At 45.0% G+C, this 17,631-nt stretch overlaps 1 protein-coding gene across 1 annotated transcript; it reads right to left on the reverse strand.

Moving 5' to 3' along the window:
• Positions 1 to 1,130: 1,130 nt before the first annotated feature.
• HHEX (hematopoietically expressed homeobox) lies at positions 1,131 to 7,334 on the reverse strand. The gene is made up of 4 exons (XM_080640555.1): positions 6,908 to 7,334; positions 4,572 to 4,750; positions 4,309 to 4,359; positions 1,131 to 2,259 (listed from the first exon to the last, which is right to left on the reverse strand). The coding sequence occupies exons 1-4, from the start codon at positions 7,269 to 7,271 to the stop codon at positions 2,038 to 2,040; spliced, it is 816 nt and encodes a 271-aa protein (XP_080496681.1). The 5' UTR covers positions 7,272 to 7,334; the 3' UTR covers positions 1,131 to 2,037.
• Positions 7,335 to 17,631: the final 10,297 nt, after the last annotated feature.

Raw genomic sequence — 17,631 nt, forward strand, 5'->3', positions numbered from 1 at the left:
GATTTCTGGGCTTCTCCTCTTACAGGTCTCTCTCCTCATTTTCCTGGACCATCAGGCACGCAGCCAGATGCAGAATAGCAATATCTAGGCCAATGGGAAACCCCAGCCCACCTTTTCTTTCATCCTCACCCCCACTCTCAGCACTTTCATTCTCCCTATCTCACAGCATCCCTTCCTTGACCCTGCTCCCTCCCCTCAACCGTCCAATTCGTGCTCCCACGACCTTGGATAGGCCCTGCTTCCCTCTTCCCCTCTCTAAGCAGGTGAAGGAGGGGTGGGGGGTGGGGAGTGAGGGAGGAATTCCGACCCACTAAGAACAGGGGTCCTCAAAGCTTGGTCCCCCACCGGCAACTCTGACCTCACCTGAGCACTTGTTAGAAATGCAACTTCCCTGTCACTCCAACAAATCAGAAACGCCGGCCCGGCGTGGAGTTCCAGCAAGCTCCGCAGACGATTCTGAAGTTCCCGGAAGCATGAGAACGGCTGTCCTAGCGGAACTACCTCCCGCTCCTCCCGGCCAGGGTCCCCATTCCCCTAAGCGGACCCCCCAGCCCCGCTTGGCAGCCAGGGGATGACGCAGTGTTGACTCACGTCGGTCAAGGACAGCGGACGGGCCAGGCGGCGGGGCCGAGGCGAATCGATGGGACTCGAGCGGCCCTGCGCTTCCGCGGAGCCGCCGCCGCCTGGGGCGCCCCGGCTCCGACCTGTGGAAGCCTCCCCCGCAGCCCCAGACGCGCGCGCGCGCGCACACACACCTATCAATTGCAAACACCTGGGAAAAGGCCCAAACCCACCTTCCAGGTGCCCACGCGCCCGCCAAGGCCCCGCACCACACACGCCCATCACTTGCAAATACCTGGGAAAAGGCCCAAACCCACCTTCCAGGTGCCCACGCGCCCGCCAAGGCCCCGCACCACACACGCCCATCACTTGCAAACACCTGGGAAAAGGCCCAAACCCACCTTCCAAGTGCCCACGCGCCCGCCAAGGCCCAGCACCGCGCTCCAGGTGCTCCGGCTGCTGGAGCCCCAGCGCGATCGCCACCTGAGGCTCCAGCGCTGGCGGGTGGGGTGGGCGCCCAGCACCGAAGTGCGGATTTGTTCTAATCGAAGAATGAGTGGTCTGACGAAGACAGTCGTCTCACCGACAGATTTATTTTATAGGCAGGTTACTCATTAAAAAACACACACACACAAAAAAATATTTTGGCCATGTTTTTTACAGGGAACAATTATATATATACATATACACATTATAAACACTGTTTGATGTAAAACACAATATCTACAATCTACTTACATTTAATTAACCTGCTATTTCTAGTTCCTGTGCTTACTAGTAATTTCAGTCACCAAGGAGTCAGTTTTTCTGCCTGAATTGGACAGTACCACTATCCTTAACACCTTAGTCAAACAGGTACTAAGTGATAGTGCAAAACAAGCATTTAAGATCATCAACTATATCTCTTTAACAAAAGGCACACACATCCTGGAGATGAGCTCTGAGCTGCTTTTGGATTTAAGGCAGCGGTATAGGAACGTAATATAAAAAGTAAAGCATGTTTCCCTTTAAAATATTCCAAGGCTGCCTGAAATGTGGGCCCCCTTTCCAAGGCATACCTCTGAATTTGGGGTACCCTTTGCTTTTTCATTAAGTGGGATGAAGATACAGACTATAGAAAAGTTATTCAAGAAGATCCCATTAAAATCTTTAAAGTTATAACTTAAAAATTCAACCAAAATGTTCAAAATTACTTTTTATAAATAGAAAAAAATTACTTTTTTAAAAGGGGGTATATTTAACCAGTGAAAAGTCCCCTTATCATACAATCTAAAATCAATATATAAATTGCTTAAGTCAAAATTAAGGTTTCAATGTGAGTTTGTTATTTAGCCAGTGCACCAAATATTTTCTGTTTCCAGAATACCAGCAAACTGATTTCCTCTCCCATATAGTTTTCCAGTTGTCTATAGAGATTTCCTGTTGCAAATATTATTCCCAAGTCCAGTTTTCTGAATGTGCCGATGTCAGTGATCATCATCCAGCATTAAAATAGCCTTTATCGCCCTCAATGTCCACTTCCTGATCAGAATCCTCCTCTGAAATCTCTGACTCAAGGTCTTCCTGGGAGGCAGGGGAAGGCGAACACTGAGAGCTATCCAAAGCACCTTTATTCTGTTCACTGGGCAAGTCTTGCCTCTGATTGCAGGGATCGTCCAAACTTTCCAGTTCCTCTTTTTTATTGCTTTGAGGGTTCTCCTGAATGAAGAGGATGAAAATGGAGATTGGTAGATCATGAGATATGGAAGAGGTGAGACATAAATCAAAATGCTTTTCACCCTCTACCATCTTTTTAATTTTTAGTTTATCAATTGCTCTTAGCTATAGTCTCTACATATATAATGCATACTCTTTTTCTCACTTTGGAAAAACTTCTTTTCATATCAGAGAAAGATAATACTCTTGCCAAATAAGAACAACCAATCACAAATATAACTGTAAAGGTATTATGTCAAATGAACACTAATTCCAGCCCAAATCTTAATGATCTGAAGATTCTTAAAAGTTTAGGGGGGTGGGAGGGAGAAATCAGACCACTGCAGATACACAGTATCATCATTCTTCAAATAGTTAAACTTTGCCAATTAACAGGGCCTTCTAGACATTTTTTTTAATCCTCATCTGAGGATATTTTTTTCCATTGATCTTTGGAGAGAAAGTATAAGGGAGGAGGGGGAGAGAGAGAGAGAAATATCGATGTGAGAGATATAGATCAACTGGTTGCCTCCCGTACACGCCCCAACCAGAGTGGGGATCGAACCTGCAACCGAGGTACATGCCCTTGACCAGGAATCAAACCTGAGACCCGTCAGTCAGTGGACCAATGCTCTAAACACTGAGGCAAACTGGCTAGGGCTAGACATTTTTTTTTTTTAATGAATGCTAAATAGTGATTAAGGAAAAAGTTTCAAATTATTAGATTGAATCCTTTTCATCCATTTTCTGGAGAATGCTTATAAACATAAATATGTGTAACAGGTTACAAAATCATGACAAATAAATAAATGTAGAACTGGAAGAATGTTGCCAATTGAGAAGAGAAACAACTATAACTTAAAATCTGAGGGAAATTTCTTGAAAATATCCCCATATTACATAGGTATCTCTAGTTTAAAAGTCCCTAGTAAACTGCAGTCCCACTTTTGACCAAGAACTAAATGAGCTAGTAAATTTTTAATCCTGTTTGTCTAAAATAGACATAAACACTATATAGAAATATTATAAAGTGTGTTTTTTTAAAGCAAGTCTATAGAATAATAGATTCACCAGGCTTGGATCTATGTAACAAATATATGCACAAGGTCAGAAATTGAGGGAAAACCTGAAAATCTTTAAATCACATTAGAATAATGAAATGAATTTTATTTCCTGCTTCAAAATGTTCTTTGTAATGCTATCTTGTTTTTAATTAAAAAGTTTTATAATTACTATATTTAAAAATGCACACTTTCGATTTCCCAACTTGTGCCATTGTTTCAAAAATATTTCATTTACTATAAACTACACATACATTGGCAAATGAACAATTCATCAATTGCAGATTACTTTGGGAGAAGTCATCCTGATTAGGACTTCATAAACAAATCTTTAGCCTTAAGTTAATAGCCTTTAAAAACTGAATTAGCCTTTACTTTTTTATCACATATTGCGTAACAAGGTCATAGGAAGAAAGACTGTTAGAAAGTTTAAGCTACTTTCCAAACAGGCTTGGATATTCTCTTACATGTTTTTATATTCATTTTAAGAGCTGGCATTAGATGGGAAATAATTTTTAAACTCTTTGATATTTAATTCTTCTTTAAAAACAGTGTAAACAAGACTTAAAGGTGTTTATTTCCTTATATTTACCCTTGAGCTCTGACTGGTTTTATTATGGCTGTGTAAATAAAAGAAACAATTTTCTCCCAAAGATAACTGCTTAAGTCATTTACTGTCAATTACTTTATCTTTCCTGCGTTAATTAGATAAACAACATATGGGGTTTATAAAACAATTAGCCAGGAGTTTTACTAGCCAGTGTGTGAAAACCCAAGCATAATTGACATAGGAACTGCATTAGGTGCTTTTAGCATTACTGCCACCTGAGCAACTCATCCTGAATTTCAGCAAGACTATTTGCCTTTTTAATCAAGGTGAAGAGGTTAAATAGTCTCTCAAATGACTTTTGCATACAACCTATAACAGGCCTCGCATTGAGATAACCTGATAAAAATATTTATTTCCATAGAAACAGAACCATGTCCATACCTGCTTTAGTCTTCGCCATTTAGCGCGTCGATTCTGAAACCAGGTTTTGACCTACAGGAAAAAGAGAAAGAAAACTTGTCACCAGCCCAGAATCCCAAGGGACGCGGTGGGGAGGAGGCAGATTCCGGCTCCACAGCAGACCACAGCACCAGAAATTGGATAGCAAGGCTCCAGGAGCAGGAGCGCACCGTGGCTCCACGTCTCTCCTATGCCCCGCGACGCCCGCTCCAGGAGAGCCTGCCCGGGGCACCCGGCGCGCTCACCTGTCTCTCGCTAAGCTGCAACATCTTGGCCAGACGCTTCCTCTCAGGCGGGGAGAGGTATTTCTGGGTCTCAAACTTCTTCTCCAGCTCGATAGTCTGGTCGTTGGAGAACCTCACCTGGCCGCCTTTCCTTTTATGCAGAGGCCTCTGCAAGAAAGGGCTCCAGAGCAAAGGTTTGCCTGTGGGCAGAAAGAGGGCTGATGAGTGATGGCCCTGGAGCAGCCTGGTGACCCTAGAACTACCTGGCCCTGCGGAGTGACCAAGGGGGTAAGGAGATTCAGGAGGACACCCAACCAGACACGTCCATATACACTCACCGACACATGGACCCAATTCAGGGCCACCAATACACATGCATACCCAGAGACACAGAAACAGCCAGTCACACACCTACCCTGCAATACACAGAGACCACCTTGAACAATCACAGACACATACACACAACCTTCACACCCATAGCTAGATACCAACAGCCAAATCTTTTGATCACCAAAAGAACACCCATTATAGGTTGAGCTTAAAATACGAAGACCCTCTTTAACCAGTCGCTCTCCAATTTAATCTACAACTGTTTGCACCTCTAGGTCCTCTCCCTTGGTGAACTGCACTTTCCAAATACTCTGAGTGTCTGTTGGGGAGGAGCGGGGCCGTTACATTCACATAGGCAGTTGTAACCGAAACCCACGGCGGGAGTCTAACCACGGAACCACGCGCTAAGCTGCGTGGGAAGCCCTTGAGCGCGGCGCCGGCCTTCGGACACGCGTGGGGCTCCCAATCTTGGATCCAGAGCGCCGCGGCCTCCTTTGATTTCACACCCGGCCCGCGGGGGCGGCCAGTTAAAGCCACCCCGTGGGCTATGGCAACATTTCCGTCAATGTGTTTCCTGTTGGTCTAACTCGAAAACCCTTTGCTTCCTCCTGCGCAGTCCCAGCAGTAACCCAAGGAAACCCAGGGCGCGCTCGGTGAAACGTTCGCCCCCAACCCCGGCCCGGCTGAGACCGCCCCCCCTCCCGCCACAGCAGGCTAACAGAGCCACGCTGGGGCCTCAGCACTAAACCCTCGAGGCTGGAATAAAAAATATGATATAACAACTTTTTAAAAAAGAGAACTAAAATATAATCCTCCACCCATCTCTCTAACAACAATGAGAAGATGGAGAACTGAACTAGAGGCCGTTCCATTCTAAAGATATTAAAATGTTAATTGATTAAAATGTTAGTTGTCTCCAGGGTCTCTTCAGAAGCTGCCAAAATCAAAGAGATTTAAAACCCTGGTGGCCCCAGGCGAGAAGCCTCGGCTCCTTACTCACTCGGGGGCTTCGGGTGCCAGAGGCGCCAAGGACCACCGGGAGCGCGGAGCAAGGGTGCCTTCTATGCCTTAAGCCGCGCAACGGGGACGAGCCCCGCAAATTCTATATGCCCAACGTGTCCGCACTGCCCTTCGTACTCCAAAGACGTGTCCGACAGTCCGTCCGTCCGTGGGTCTGTAGGCCTGCGCCTAAACGCTCTGAAAGTTGGTATTGTTTTTTTGTGTGTGTATCTTGTGTGTTTTTCGAGATTTTGCTTACGTCAGGCTTCAGACTGGTGCAAAACAGCCTCAAAAAAAAGGAAGCAACTGGTTATTTTAGCTGCCATAAAGTCACATCCCACACAGAGGAAATGAACAATATCAGAAAAACGGATCCCGGCTATCAGAAGTCGAGTGTTTCCTGAATTTGTCTGTATTGAGGATGTCGATAACATAATCAGCAGCGCGCACTGCTCCGGGGGAAGGGTCTGCTTCACGCAGCCAGGAAAACACTTAACAGCTTCTGAAACCAGATTTACTCCTATCGAGAACTCAAGATTTCCTGTATGAACGGAAAGGGTCAGGCTCTTTCACTGCACAAGCTTGTTGAACCAGGTCCAGCCCCGTAACTACCCGGGCCCGGCAACTATCCCAGCCCCGCAGGGGCCGGCCGGGGCGCCTTGGCACTCCCTTCCCCGTCCCTCCAGCGCAGGGGACCCATCCCAGGGTGGCGCGCGCGCCCCAGAACTGCCTTCGGCTGCCAGCCCCGGCGGCAGCGCCCGAGGTCTCACCCCGGCCGGCGCGCCCCGACGCCTGCAAGGTTCAGGAAAACCAATCTGAGTCATGGTGCGGTCACTCACGCCGCGCGCCGCCGGTGCCCGCGTCTCCTGGCCCCGCGCGCGCCCGAGAGCCGCTTTTCAATCGCTTTTGCCACAACTTTCTATTGCCTCCCCTCCGCCCCCGCCGCCTCCTGGGCGCTGCCACCTGCCGGGTGGCGCCTTCCTCGCCGCCGCCTCGGCTCGGCCCCGCCATGACCCCGGCCGCCTTACCCAGGGGGTCGTGGCGGAGCAGAGCGTGTGTGTAGTCGTTCACCGTCCGCGGAAAGGGGTACAGAGGACCCCCGAAACCGCCGGGTCCGTAGGCGGCGGCCAGCGCGGCAGCGGAGTGGTGCGAGAAGGCGGGGTGGATCGGCGTGGGCTCGTACACCGGGGTCCGGTAGGAGGACACGAGGCTGGTGAAGGAGGAGTTGGGGGACGGCAGCGTGGGGGTGGGGGTGGGCGCGGCGGGCCCGCGGCCCAGGATGTCCTCGATGTAGAAAGGCGTGGGGTGAGCGGGCTGCAGCAGCGGCGTGGGCGCGTACAGCGGCACCCCCACGGCGCCCGCCGCGGCCGGACCGGGGTGCGGGTACTGCATGGCTCCGCTGCGCTCCGGCCCCTCGGAGAGCTGCCGGCCCGCGCCGCGGCGCTACATTTATCCGCGCTCCGCGCTCCCGGCGATAGGCTCCGCTGGCCGCGGGGTGGGGCCGCGCTCTCTGGCCCCTTCCTGCCGCCGGGCCCTGCGGCCAATGGCACGGAGCCCCGGGAGCCGCCTCCCGCCCCCACCCTTGGCCCGCCCCCGCCGGCCGAGCTCCCCGCCCCCGGGACGCGCTGGCTCCCAGGCTCCCAGGACCCTGCGCCCCTGTGCCTAGCCGCAGCCGTCGCTCTGGGCTCCCGGCACCCTGGCCCGGACGCCCTCGAAGGAAGACTGGGGCCGCGTTCGTCGGGGAGACAGGAGGGAACAGCTGCAGGGAACGCGGACTCAAGCAGTCCTAGCACAGCCGGGAGGCATCTCTGCGGAAACTCAGGGGCACCGATCCAGGCCGGAGCCCAGGGTGGCGGCGCCCGGCCCCAGGCTAGGGGTAACTGGACTCGATTCTGGCGAGCGTAGAGGCCACTGCCAGGGCCGCGCCTTCTCAGGCCTGAGAGAACCCTCCCTGGTCGGCGCCCTCCTTGGAGTAACGGTGGCACTAGCTGTTGCCCGGCGCGTCTCTGGCTCTTGGGAGAGAGTGCCCTGGGGTTCTGGGGCAGCTCCAAGGAGAGGGATCCACGGCCCTTAGGTGCGTCCCAGTGGAGTAAGGACGACTAGACTTCAGGTGCTCCGGGCTCCTGGCCGCCCCAGCCCGTTTCATTTTGTGGGTCCCCGGACTCAGCCACTTCCCTGGGGACGCTGGCAGAAGCCTCTTCCGGCAGGAATCAGGGAAAGCCTGGGTGATAGGGCTCCAGGCAAAACCTGTGCAGTCTTCTCCGACCCAGTGGGGACTGCTCCATGTCCCCTCTCCCTCGGTCCTAGGGGATCCAGCTGCGCGCAGCCCCACTTTTCCGTTTTGCACGTGTTTTCTATTGAAGCTGTGCCGCTACCCGGTGTGGCCTCGGCTCTGTGCAGCTCCACTCGCCTGCGGGGCAAGGGGGCATTTTCTTGATTGACGCCCTCCTGCGGTCGTCACACCTCGCGGTGAGCAGTTTCAGCTGAGGTCCTCCATTAATCGTAGAAATTAAAAGACTTCCCAGCTTTTTCTGTTGAGATTTTTTTTATTATTTACGTCTTGGAATTATTTCTCCAACCGCGGCGAGACTGCAGAAGGAAGAAGCGCGGACTGGAAGCCAGATGCACCAAGGTCGAGTTTCACTCCGCACATTTTTGTTGAGAAACTACTGTGTGCCAGCAGTGAACAAGACAGATGTGGTTCTTGTCCTCAACGAGGCAGGAAACGAGTTTTAATATAGTGACTTATGTATGTGCCATGAAATAGAAGTGCCTCATGATCTGAAACCTTATAATCAGGGGACATCAGCTAGTTGGGGAAGGAGGCATGAACTGATGTTTGAAGAATGAGTAGTTATCCAAGAGTCTAGAGAAGGACAAATAGTTGCCAATGCAACTAGTCAAGTCACCCTTCCTGAGCTTTTCTCATCTGAAAATTTAAGACTTGGCCTAGCCCGGCCAGTGTGGCTCAGTAATTAAGTGTCGACCTGTGAACCAGAATTGCTAACCATTCCCAGAGTTGCTGGCTCAATCCCCAATGGGGGGCATTTGGGAGGCAGCCTATTGATGATTTCCCCTCATCATTGATAATTCTCTCTCTCCCGCTCTCTTTCTCTCTGAAGGCAATAAAAATATATATATTTTTAAAAAGACTTAGCCTAAAGGTTCCTAATCTTTTTGTTGGGATCATAGACATCTTTCAGAATCTGAAGACAGATAAGAGCTACAAGTATAGACAAATACAGTGAGTGTAATACGCTATCATTGGAGTTAAAATATTGGGAGAGGGTATGAATAGTTATCTGTGCCTTTGCTTTATTATATAAACTCTCTGGGAGGATATACAAAAAAACTAATATTATTGTCTATGAAGAGAGAGGTGGAGTTGGAGGGAGACTGTACTGTATACTTCATGAATATTTGGAGAATTGAAGGATGTGGATGTGTGATCTATTCAGAGCAAAGTAGGTCCTGGAAGAAGTGGCTGATTCTAAGTCTGGGGCAGGAAAGTACCCGGTGCACTGGAGCATCTCCTGCCAGAAACTAGAGAGAAACCAGGAACCACCTTGAAGGGTCAGCATTGTCTAAATTTGGGGTGACTGAAGCATCAAAACACTTTCTGGATTATAACACATTGACTATAACAGTTCATGGTGTCTAAGTATCTGTAGTGATACTCAGAGAAAGAGATGGTGGGTGGTAGCGCTGAAAGGGTGCCAGCTAACAAACGCAGGAAGATTGGGGGGGGGGGAATCAGAAAACATAATAATTTATTCAAGAAAGAGTCATCATTAATCACCAAAACCATTCAGTGAAACATTGTTGAGGATGAGGATTTTTACAAGGTTTCATAGTATTACCCCAATTGATTGGCTTCTGGATTAAAAAGGAAAACCTCTACAAAAGGCATTTTGGGAGACTATAGGCAAACACTGTATATGAATTCTATATTAGATGACATTATTAATATTCACACCCTAGCTGTTTTGGCTCAGTGGTTAGGGCATCAGCCCTTGGATTGAAGGGTTGCGGGTTCAATTCAGGTCAAGGGCACATACCTCGATTGCAGGCTCAATCCTTCGCCCCCTGGTCATGTTCAGGAGGCAACCAGTCGATGTGTCTCTCTCACATTGATGTTTCTCTCTCTGTCTCTCCCCCTCCCTTCCACTCTCTCTAAAAAAATATCAGTGGAAAAAATACACTTGGGTGAGGATTAACAACAACAAAAATTAATATTCACTGTGTTAGTAGTGTTATTAGTACTGTGGGTAAATGTTTTTATTCTTGGGAGGTGCAAGCATACTATTTAGGGGTGAAGTGTTATAATATCTGCAACTTTCAAATAGTTTAATATACACACATATATGCACTCAGATATGTGTATATAAAGAGGGAAATAATGTTAAAAACTTAAAACTTTCACTTTCTTAAGGTAAAAAGTATTTGAATTATTTATTGAGTCTGCATACAAGTTCAGGTGGTGTCTTGTCCCTGGGAACCATTTGTGGAAGGCTGTTTGTGGATCCCTGGTGCCCCCGGGGTCTGGTCTGATATTGTGCCCTCTCCACCAGTCATAACTCTCATCACATGGCCTGATAGAGAATTCAGGCAGGTGCTGGGAGATTGTAAAAGTACCATGTGCACTTCTGTGGACCAAGGACAGGCACAAAATTGGGGGACAAAGAAAAGACAGTTCTTATCTGAAGCTCAAAGGAGCCTTCAAAAGTTATGGTTAGGCCTGGTAGTTGTGCCTCAGTGGTTGAGCTTGGACCTAGGAACCAGGAGCTCTCTGTTCAATTCCAGGTCAGGGCAAATGCCTGGGTTGTGGGCTCCCCCCAAAGGAGGCAATTGATCAATGATTCTTTCTCATAATTGATGTTTCTTTTTCTTCTTTTTTTTAACTGTTGAAAGTATTATAGATGTTTGTTTGTTTTTCCCATTGATCCCCTGCACTCCACACCCAGCCCTCCCAGGCCTTCACCACTCTATTGTCTGTGCCTATGGGCTATGCCTAGCCTATATAATTACAGTCTAATATGCAAATTGCCTGTTCGACCGGGCGTTTGGGAGTTGGATCAGGGGGCTGGGACAGCCAACTGCCTATGGCCCCTCCCCCCAGCCAGCCCCACCCTTGGTCAGGGGTGGGGCCAGCCAACCTCCCGAATCCCCTCTCTCTGGCAGGCCGGATTGGCCCCAATTGGGGCGGGCCAGCCAGACCACACCCATTCATGAATTTGTGCACCAGGCCTCTAGTATGCATATAAGTTCTCTGGTTAATCACTCCCCACTCACCCCCCAACCCCCGCCTTCCCTCTGAAATTCATCAGTCTGTTCCATGTTTCTATGTCTCTGGATCTACTTTGTTCATCAGTTTATTTTGTTCATTAGATTCTACATATGAGGGAGTTCGTGTGATACTTATCTTTCTCTGACTGGCTTATTTCACTTAGCATAGTGCTCTCTAGGTCCATCCATGCTGTTGCAAATGGTAAGACTTCTTTCTTTTTTACAGCTGCATAGTATTCCATTGTATAGATGTACCACATATTTTTTATCCACTTATCTGCTGGTGGGCACTTGGACTGTTTCCAAATCTTAGCCATTGTAAATTGCACTGCTATGAACATAGAGGTGCATATATTCTTTCTGATTGGTGTTTCTGGTTTCTTAGGATATAGTTCTAAAAGGTGGATCATTGGGTCAAATGGGAGTTCCATTTTTAATTTTTTGAAGAAACTCCATACTGTTTTCCACAGTGGCTGCACCAGTCTGCATTCCCACCAGCAATGTACCAGGATTCCCTTTTCTCAACATCCTCGCTCATCATTGATGTTTCTGTCTCTGTCTTCCTCTCCCTTCCTCTCTGAGATCAGTTAAAAAGTATTTTTTTAAAATTATGTTTGGGCTTTCAATGATTTGAACTCAGATAACTGTGATTATTATTCTCTCACAAAATGTTTCTCCCTCGTCTTTGTTTTTCTGCCCCTTCTACCTATCGAGTAATTGTGATTATCGCAACAATTCATTTAATGCCTGTACTAGTCAGCCTTCATTCTCCATCTTCAAATATGGTATGGATTTATAATTAGTTTTGTGTATGACTCAGCCACCAAAAAGATATAACTCTACAAAGCTTAAAAAACAAATAGGAAATGCCAGGGAAATAATCAGTAATTAGGAAAAGGAAGTATCATCCCTTTCTTTTCTTTAGCCACAGACCCTGTGATGTGAATGGAGATCTTAAAAGGCATTGGTATAACATTCCATCTCAGCTACATAATCCTCACTAGCAAATTGAAGCACTTAATTCTCTTAAGCTATATAACACTACCTCTTCTGAATCCAATCGTCAGATCCATGTTCATTTTGCTATAGTTAAAAAAAAATTACAACCACATTTGTGAATGTCACATTTATTGAACTACATAATTTTTAATATCACTTGTGTAGGTTTTATAGTTTGTTTTATTGTTTTAAAAGTCATTTGGGGCTCTAAAAGAACAAGATTTTTCCAAAGTTGTCCTTATAATTTTTTTCACACAGTCAGAACTAATAAAACAAAACTGTTGTAGCTATTTAATTCAAAATCTCTTGGAGTTTCAATATTTTTTCTCTGCTGGATACTAAAACCAATAAAGCTACATGAGATTTTAATTATATTCTGAATTAAACAAGACTCACTCCAAAAATTTGGCACTATTTATTTTAGCCACTGCTATTCTGCAAGAGACCAAACTTTGTAAGAAGAGAAGGTGGTTCTCACCTCTAATTTATCTGCTAGGAACTTAGGTAAATTTTTTGCAACTTATTTTCAACAATGAAATATACACAGAGGAAAAAGCATCAATGGATTAAACTATAACAGTTGGTTCTATTTTTACTTACACTAAAATTTTTATTATATTCAGCTATTGAAATGACTTAAATCATTTATTTAATCACATATCAAAGTATTGTATTACATTTTATTTAAAATTTGACAAAATGTAACTTATTAGTGGGGGGTTTAGGGCTCTACTATCTTAACAAAATGCTAATATGACCAAAGGAAAATGTCTCGTTCATGTCATGAATGAGATCAGAGCTCTGGACAATAGTCACTATGATGTCACTTCGGTGATGTCCACATCTTACGTACTACAGTGTACCTTGCATCGTATCATAATGCGGGTGAATTTGACTGACCATGGAACTTTAGGTGGGGCTTATGGTAGTTATTTGCTCAACTTAAAAAGTGTTGAACTCCGTAATAAAAAGACAAAGAACCTAATTTTTTTAACTGGCAAAAGATCTGAATAGATGTTTCTCCAAAGAAGATACACAAGGGAATAATAAGCATATGAAAAAGATGTTCAACATCATTAGTCATCAGAGAAATGCAAATCAAAACCACAACAAGGTACCACTTCATACCCACTAAGATAGCTATAATCATTTTTTTTAAAAAGCAGAAACTGACAAATGTTGGTACGGATATGGAAATTTAGAACCCTCATACATTGTGATGGCAATATAAAATGAAGGTGCTACTTTGGAAAACCATCTGGCAGTTCCTGAAGAGGTTAAACATCAAATTTCCACATGACCCAGCAATTCCTCTCCTGGGTATATACCCAGGAAATGAAAATATATGTCCACACAAAAACTTGCACACAGATGTTCATAGCAGAATTATTCATAAAAACCAAAAAGTGGAAACAACCCAAATGTCCATCAACTGATGAATGGATAGGTAAAATGTGGTATATGCAAGCAATGGAATATTATTTGATAACTAGTGGCCTGGTGCACGAATTCATGCACATTGAAAGAAAATTAATTAGCCGAAACCGGTTTGGCTCAGTGGCTAGAGCGTCGGCTTGTGGACTGAGGGGTCCCGGGTTCGATTCCGGTCAAGGGCATGTACCTTGGTTGCGGGCACATCCCCTGTGGGAGGTGTGCAGGAGGCAGCTGATCGATGTTTCTCTCTCATCGATGTTTCTAGCTCTCTATCCCTCTCCCTTCCTCTCTGTAAAATATCAATAAAATATGTTTAAAAAAATTAATTAGAAGAAATGTTTTAATATCGCTATTCACCCTTTCTCTACAATAGAAATGTCAACCAAATTGATGATTGACAATGACAGATCGAAACACACGTGTGCAATTGGTGCCAGCAAGAACTTTGTATGTATTGTGCATGTGAGAGTCCACTTAGCCTTTTATAGATATAGAATAAACTTGCTTAATTAGATCTGCTTTCTGACTTACCTAAACTTTTTCCAGCCCAGTGAAGCACCCCAACTTCTCGTCAGCAACACAGCAATAAATATCAACACGAAGCAGATTATTATTATAGATCACGCAAGAGAACAAAGGGTAAAATATTTAACTGCAGCAGTATTTGACTATATTCTGCGCAGTGAGAAAACCTGAAGTCATTTTCAAGGTCCACCATTTCTTCTTTTCAGTTGGGTCAAGTTTCTAAACCTTCGAAATCTCCATCTTCCAGCTAATGAAAAGAAAATAGGATTCCACCGAGTCTCCTATCTACCTACTCCAGGACTTCTGTAAGGATCAAATGAGATGAGGCAAGGGAAAACACTTTACAGACATTTGGTTACAGTGTGAAATGTTCCCACCTGGCTATAAAGCAAGTTGTGTTCCTGGGCTGAAGAAACTGCAAGAGGCTAGTCACTAGGGAGAGGAAGCCGGGCGTTACTATGTAATGTCATTACCCGGATGGACACTTAGCATATTTGCCATATATATATATATACACACACACACATATACACATATATACACATACACATACACATATACATATACATATGCATATGCATATACATATACATATACATATATATATATATATATGTACATATGAAAGAACACACCCTGGCTGGTGTGACTCGGTAGATTGGACGTCGTCCTATGCACGGAAAGGTTGCTGGCTTGATTCCCAATCAGGGCACATGCCCAGGTAGGGGGCGTGCAGGAGGCAGCCAATCATTGTTTTGTTTTCACATCACTGTTTCTCTCTCTCTCCCTCCCTCTCTCTCTAAAAATCAATTTTTAAAAAGTTTTTTTTTTTTTAAAGGAAAACAAGGGTCCTAATCGGTTTGGCTCAGTGGATAGAGCGTCGGCCTGTGGACTGAAGGGTCCCAGGTTCGATTCCGGTCAAGAGCATGTATCTTGGTTGCAGGCACATCCCCAGTAGCGGGTGTTGCAGGAGGGAGCTGATGGATGTTTCCCTCTCATCGATGTTTCTGACTCTCTATTCCCTCTCCCTTCCTCTCTGTAAAAAAATCAATAAAATATATTTTAAAAATAATGAAAGAAAACAAGGAATAAAGTACTAAGACATGCTACAGTATGGATAAACTTTGAAAATATTATGCTGAGTGAAAGAAGACAGACACAATAGACCATATATTTGATGATTGAATTGATATGAAATGTTGAGAATAGGCAAATCTATAGAGACAGAAAGTAGATTAGTGGTTGCCTAGAGCTCAGGAAGTTGGGAATAAATGGAGGCATAGACCACTGTAAATTTCCTAAGTACTGTTTATCGACATCCCATATGTTTTGGTATGTTGTGTATTTGTTTTCATTCTCCTCAAAGTATTTTCTAACTTCTCTTGTGACTTCTTTGATCATTGGTTATTTAGTAGTGTTTGTCTATTTTGCTCATGTTTGTGAATTTCTCAAATGTCCTTCTGTTATTGATTTCTCATTTTATTCCATTGTAGCTGGGAAACAAACTTTGTATAACTTCAGTCCTTTTCAATTGATTGAGACTTGTTTTATGGTCTAACACAGCGATTTTCAGCCAGTGTGCCACTGCGCACTGGTGTGTCACAAGAATTTTTAAGACATACAATACCTGACCTCTTTGCCCTAAGATTGTCAAATAAAAACAATGGCAACAGCCAATACAACAATAGCCGTCTGGTGTGAATGAATAAACTTATACCTATTTTTTTTCTTTGTGCCTATTTTTTTTTTTCTTATCAGATCAGCTTCGATTTGTTCTTTCACTTAAATATGCATTCATTGCTTGTTTCTTGTATATGCCCTGGTACCCTGACCAGGGAGCAAACCTGCAACCTTGGTGCAACAGGACAATGCTCCAACCAACTGAGCTACCCAGTCAGGGTTTGCTCTTTTTACATTTATTAACATTTATCTTATGCTGAATTTACTCCTGGGCCATAAGGTTTTGTGTCTTCAGTTTCTTCTGGGATATAGTTTTCTTCCACATAGCCTCCTCGTCTGGTTTAGGAACAATCTCCTCCTTTAAGTAGGAATCATCTTAGTGTGGCAGGGAGAGCTCATGTATGGGTTAATCTGCCCATGAGCTCCGTAACTTCGGTGCCACATCTTGGGAGCTTTCATTTAACCATTTAACCTTTATTCTCCTGGATGTGCTCAATGACCAGAGAATCTACAGCTAAACCCCTAAGCTCACCATTACTCTTTGCATTTTTAAGCAAGTGCAGCAAAAATTCAGCACTCTTTTTGGGCCACCAACCCTGAGTTCAGCCCCACTGTTTGGCCTGGGCATACCTACCAACTCCACTATTGTAACAACAGGATGGCACACAATGCTTCTATCAAGTCACATCTTTCAGATACTTGGTGGCTTTTTTGATATGCACACCACTGATGGCTTTTGCAGTTTCACAAGTGTCCTTAAAGCAAACACAAAGATTTGAACCTCTTTTTTTTTTAAAAAAAAATATATTTTATTGATTTTTTACAGAGAGGAAGGGAGAGGGATATAGAGTTAGAAACATCAATGAGAGGGAAACATCCATCAGCTGCCTCCTGCACACTCCCCACTGGATATGTGCCTGCAACCAAGGTACATGCCCTTTACCGGAATCGAACCTGGGACCCTTGAGTCTGCAGGCCGACGCTCTATCCACTGAGCCAAATAAGTTAGGGCAGATTTGAACCTCTTGATTTGCATGATTTTGTGGGATTTTCTGGATCAAGTGAAGAGCACACCATTTTCAGAGATCATCTCAGGCTGCTGATGAGAAGAGCTACTAGGTTATTTTTTTCTTTGACTTTTTTTTTTAATTTAATAAATCTTTATTGTTCAGATTATTACAATTGTTCCTCTTCCCCCCTCCCATGCTCTCCTCCACCCGGTTCCCACCCCACCCCCTACTTTACCTCCCCGCACTGTCCTCATCCAAAGGTGTACAACCTTTGTCCAGTCTCTTCCCACACCCCCCACACCCTCTTCCCCCCGAGAATTGTCAGTCCACTCCCTTTCTATGCCCATGATTCTATTACATTCACCAGTTTATTCTGTTCATCAGATTTTTTTATTCACTTGATTTTTAGATTCACTTGTTGATAGATATGTATTTGTTGTTCATAATTTTTCTTTACCTTTTTCTTCTTCTTCTCTTCTTTAAGAATACCTTTCAGCATTTCATATAATACTGGTTTGGTGGTGATAAACTCCTTTAGCTTTTTCTTATCTGTGAAGCTCTTTATCTGACCTTCAATTCTGAATGATAGCTTTGCTGGGTAGAGTAATCTTGGTTGTAGGTTCTTGCTATTCATCACTTTGAATATTTCTTGCCACTCCCGTCTGGCCTGCATAGTTTCTGTTGAGAAATCAGCTGACAGTCGTATGGGTGCTCCCTGTAGGTAATTAACTGTTTTTCTCTTGCTGCTTTTAAGATTCTCTCTTTGTCTTTTGCTCTTGGCATTTTAATGATGATGTGTCTTGGTGTGGTCCTCTTTG

Source organism: Plecotus auritus, assembly GCF_963455305.1.
Source record: "Plecotus auritus genome assembly, chromosome: 9".
NCBI lineage: Eukaryota > Metazoa > Chordata > Mammalia > Chiroptera > Vespertilionidae > Plecotus > Plecotus auritus.

Excerpts from the sequence above, each read along its gene's own strand:
- HHEX (XM_080640555.1), bottom strand. The coding sequence starts at position 7,271 with ATGCAGTACCCGCACCCCGGTCCGGCCGCGGCGGGCGCCGTGGGGGTG. Across the intron at positions 4,751-6,907 it reads GCTCCGCCACGACCCCCTGG|GCAAACCTTTGCTCTGGAGC; the intron begins GTAAGGCGGCCG and ends TTCTGCCCACAG. Across the intron at positions 4,360-4,571 it reads TGCAGCTTAGCGAGAGACAG|GTCAAAACCTGGTTTCAGAA; the intron begins GTGAGCGCGCCG and ends TTTTTCCTGTAG.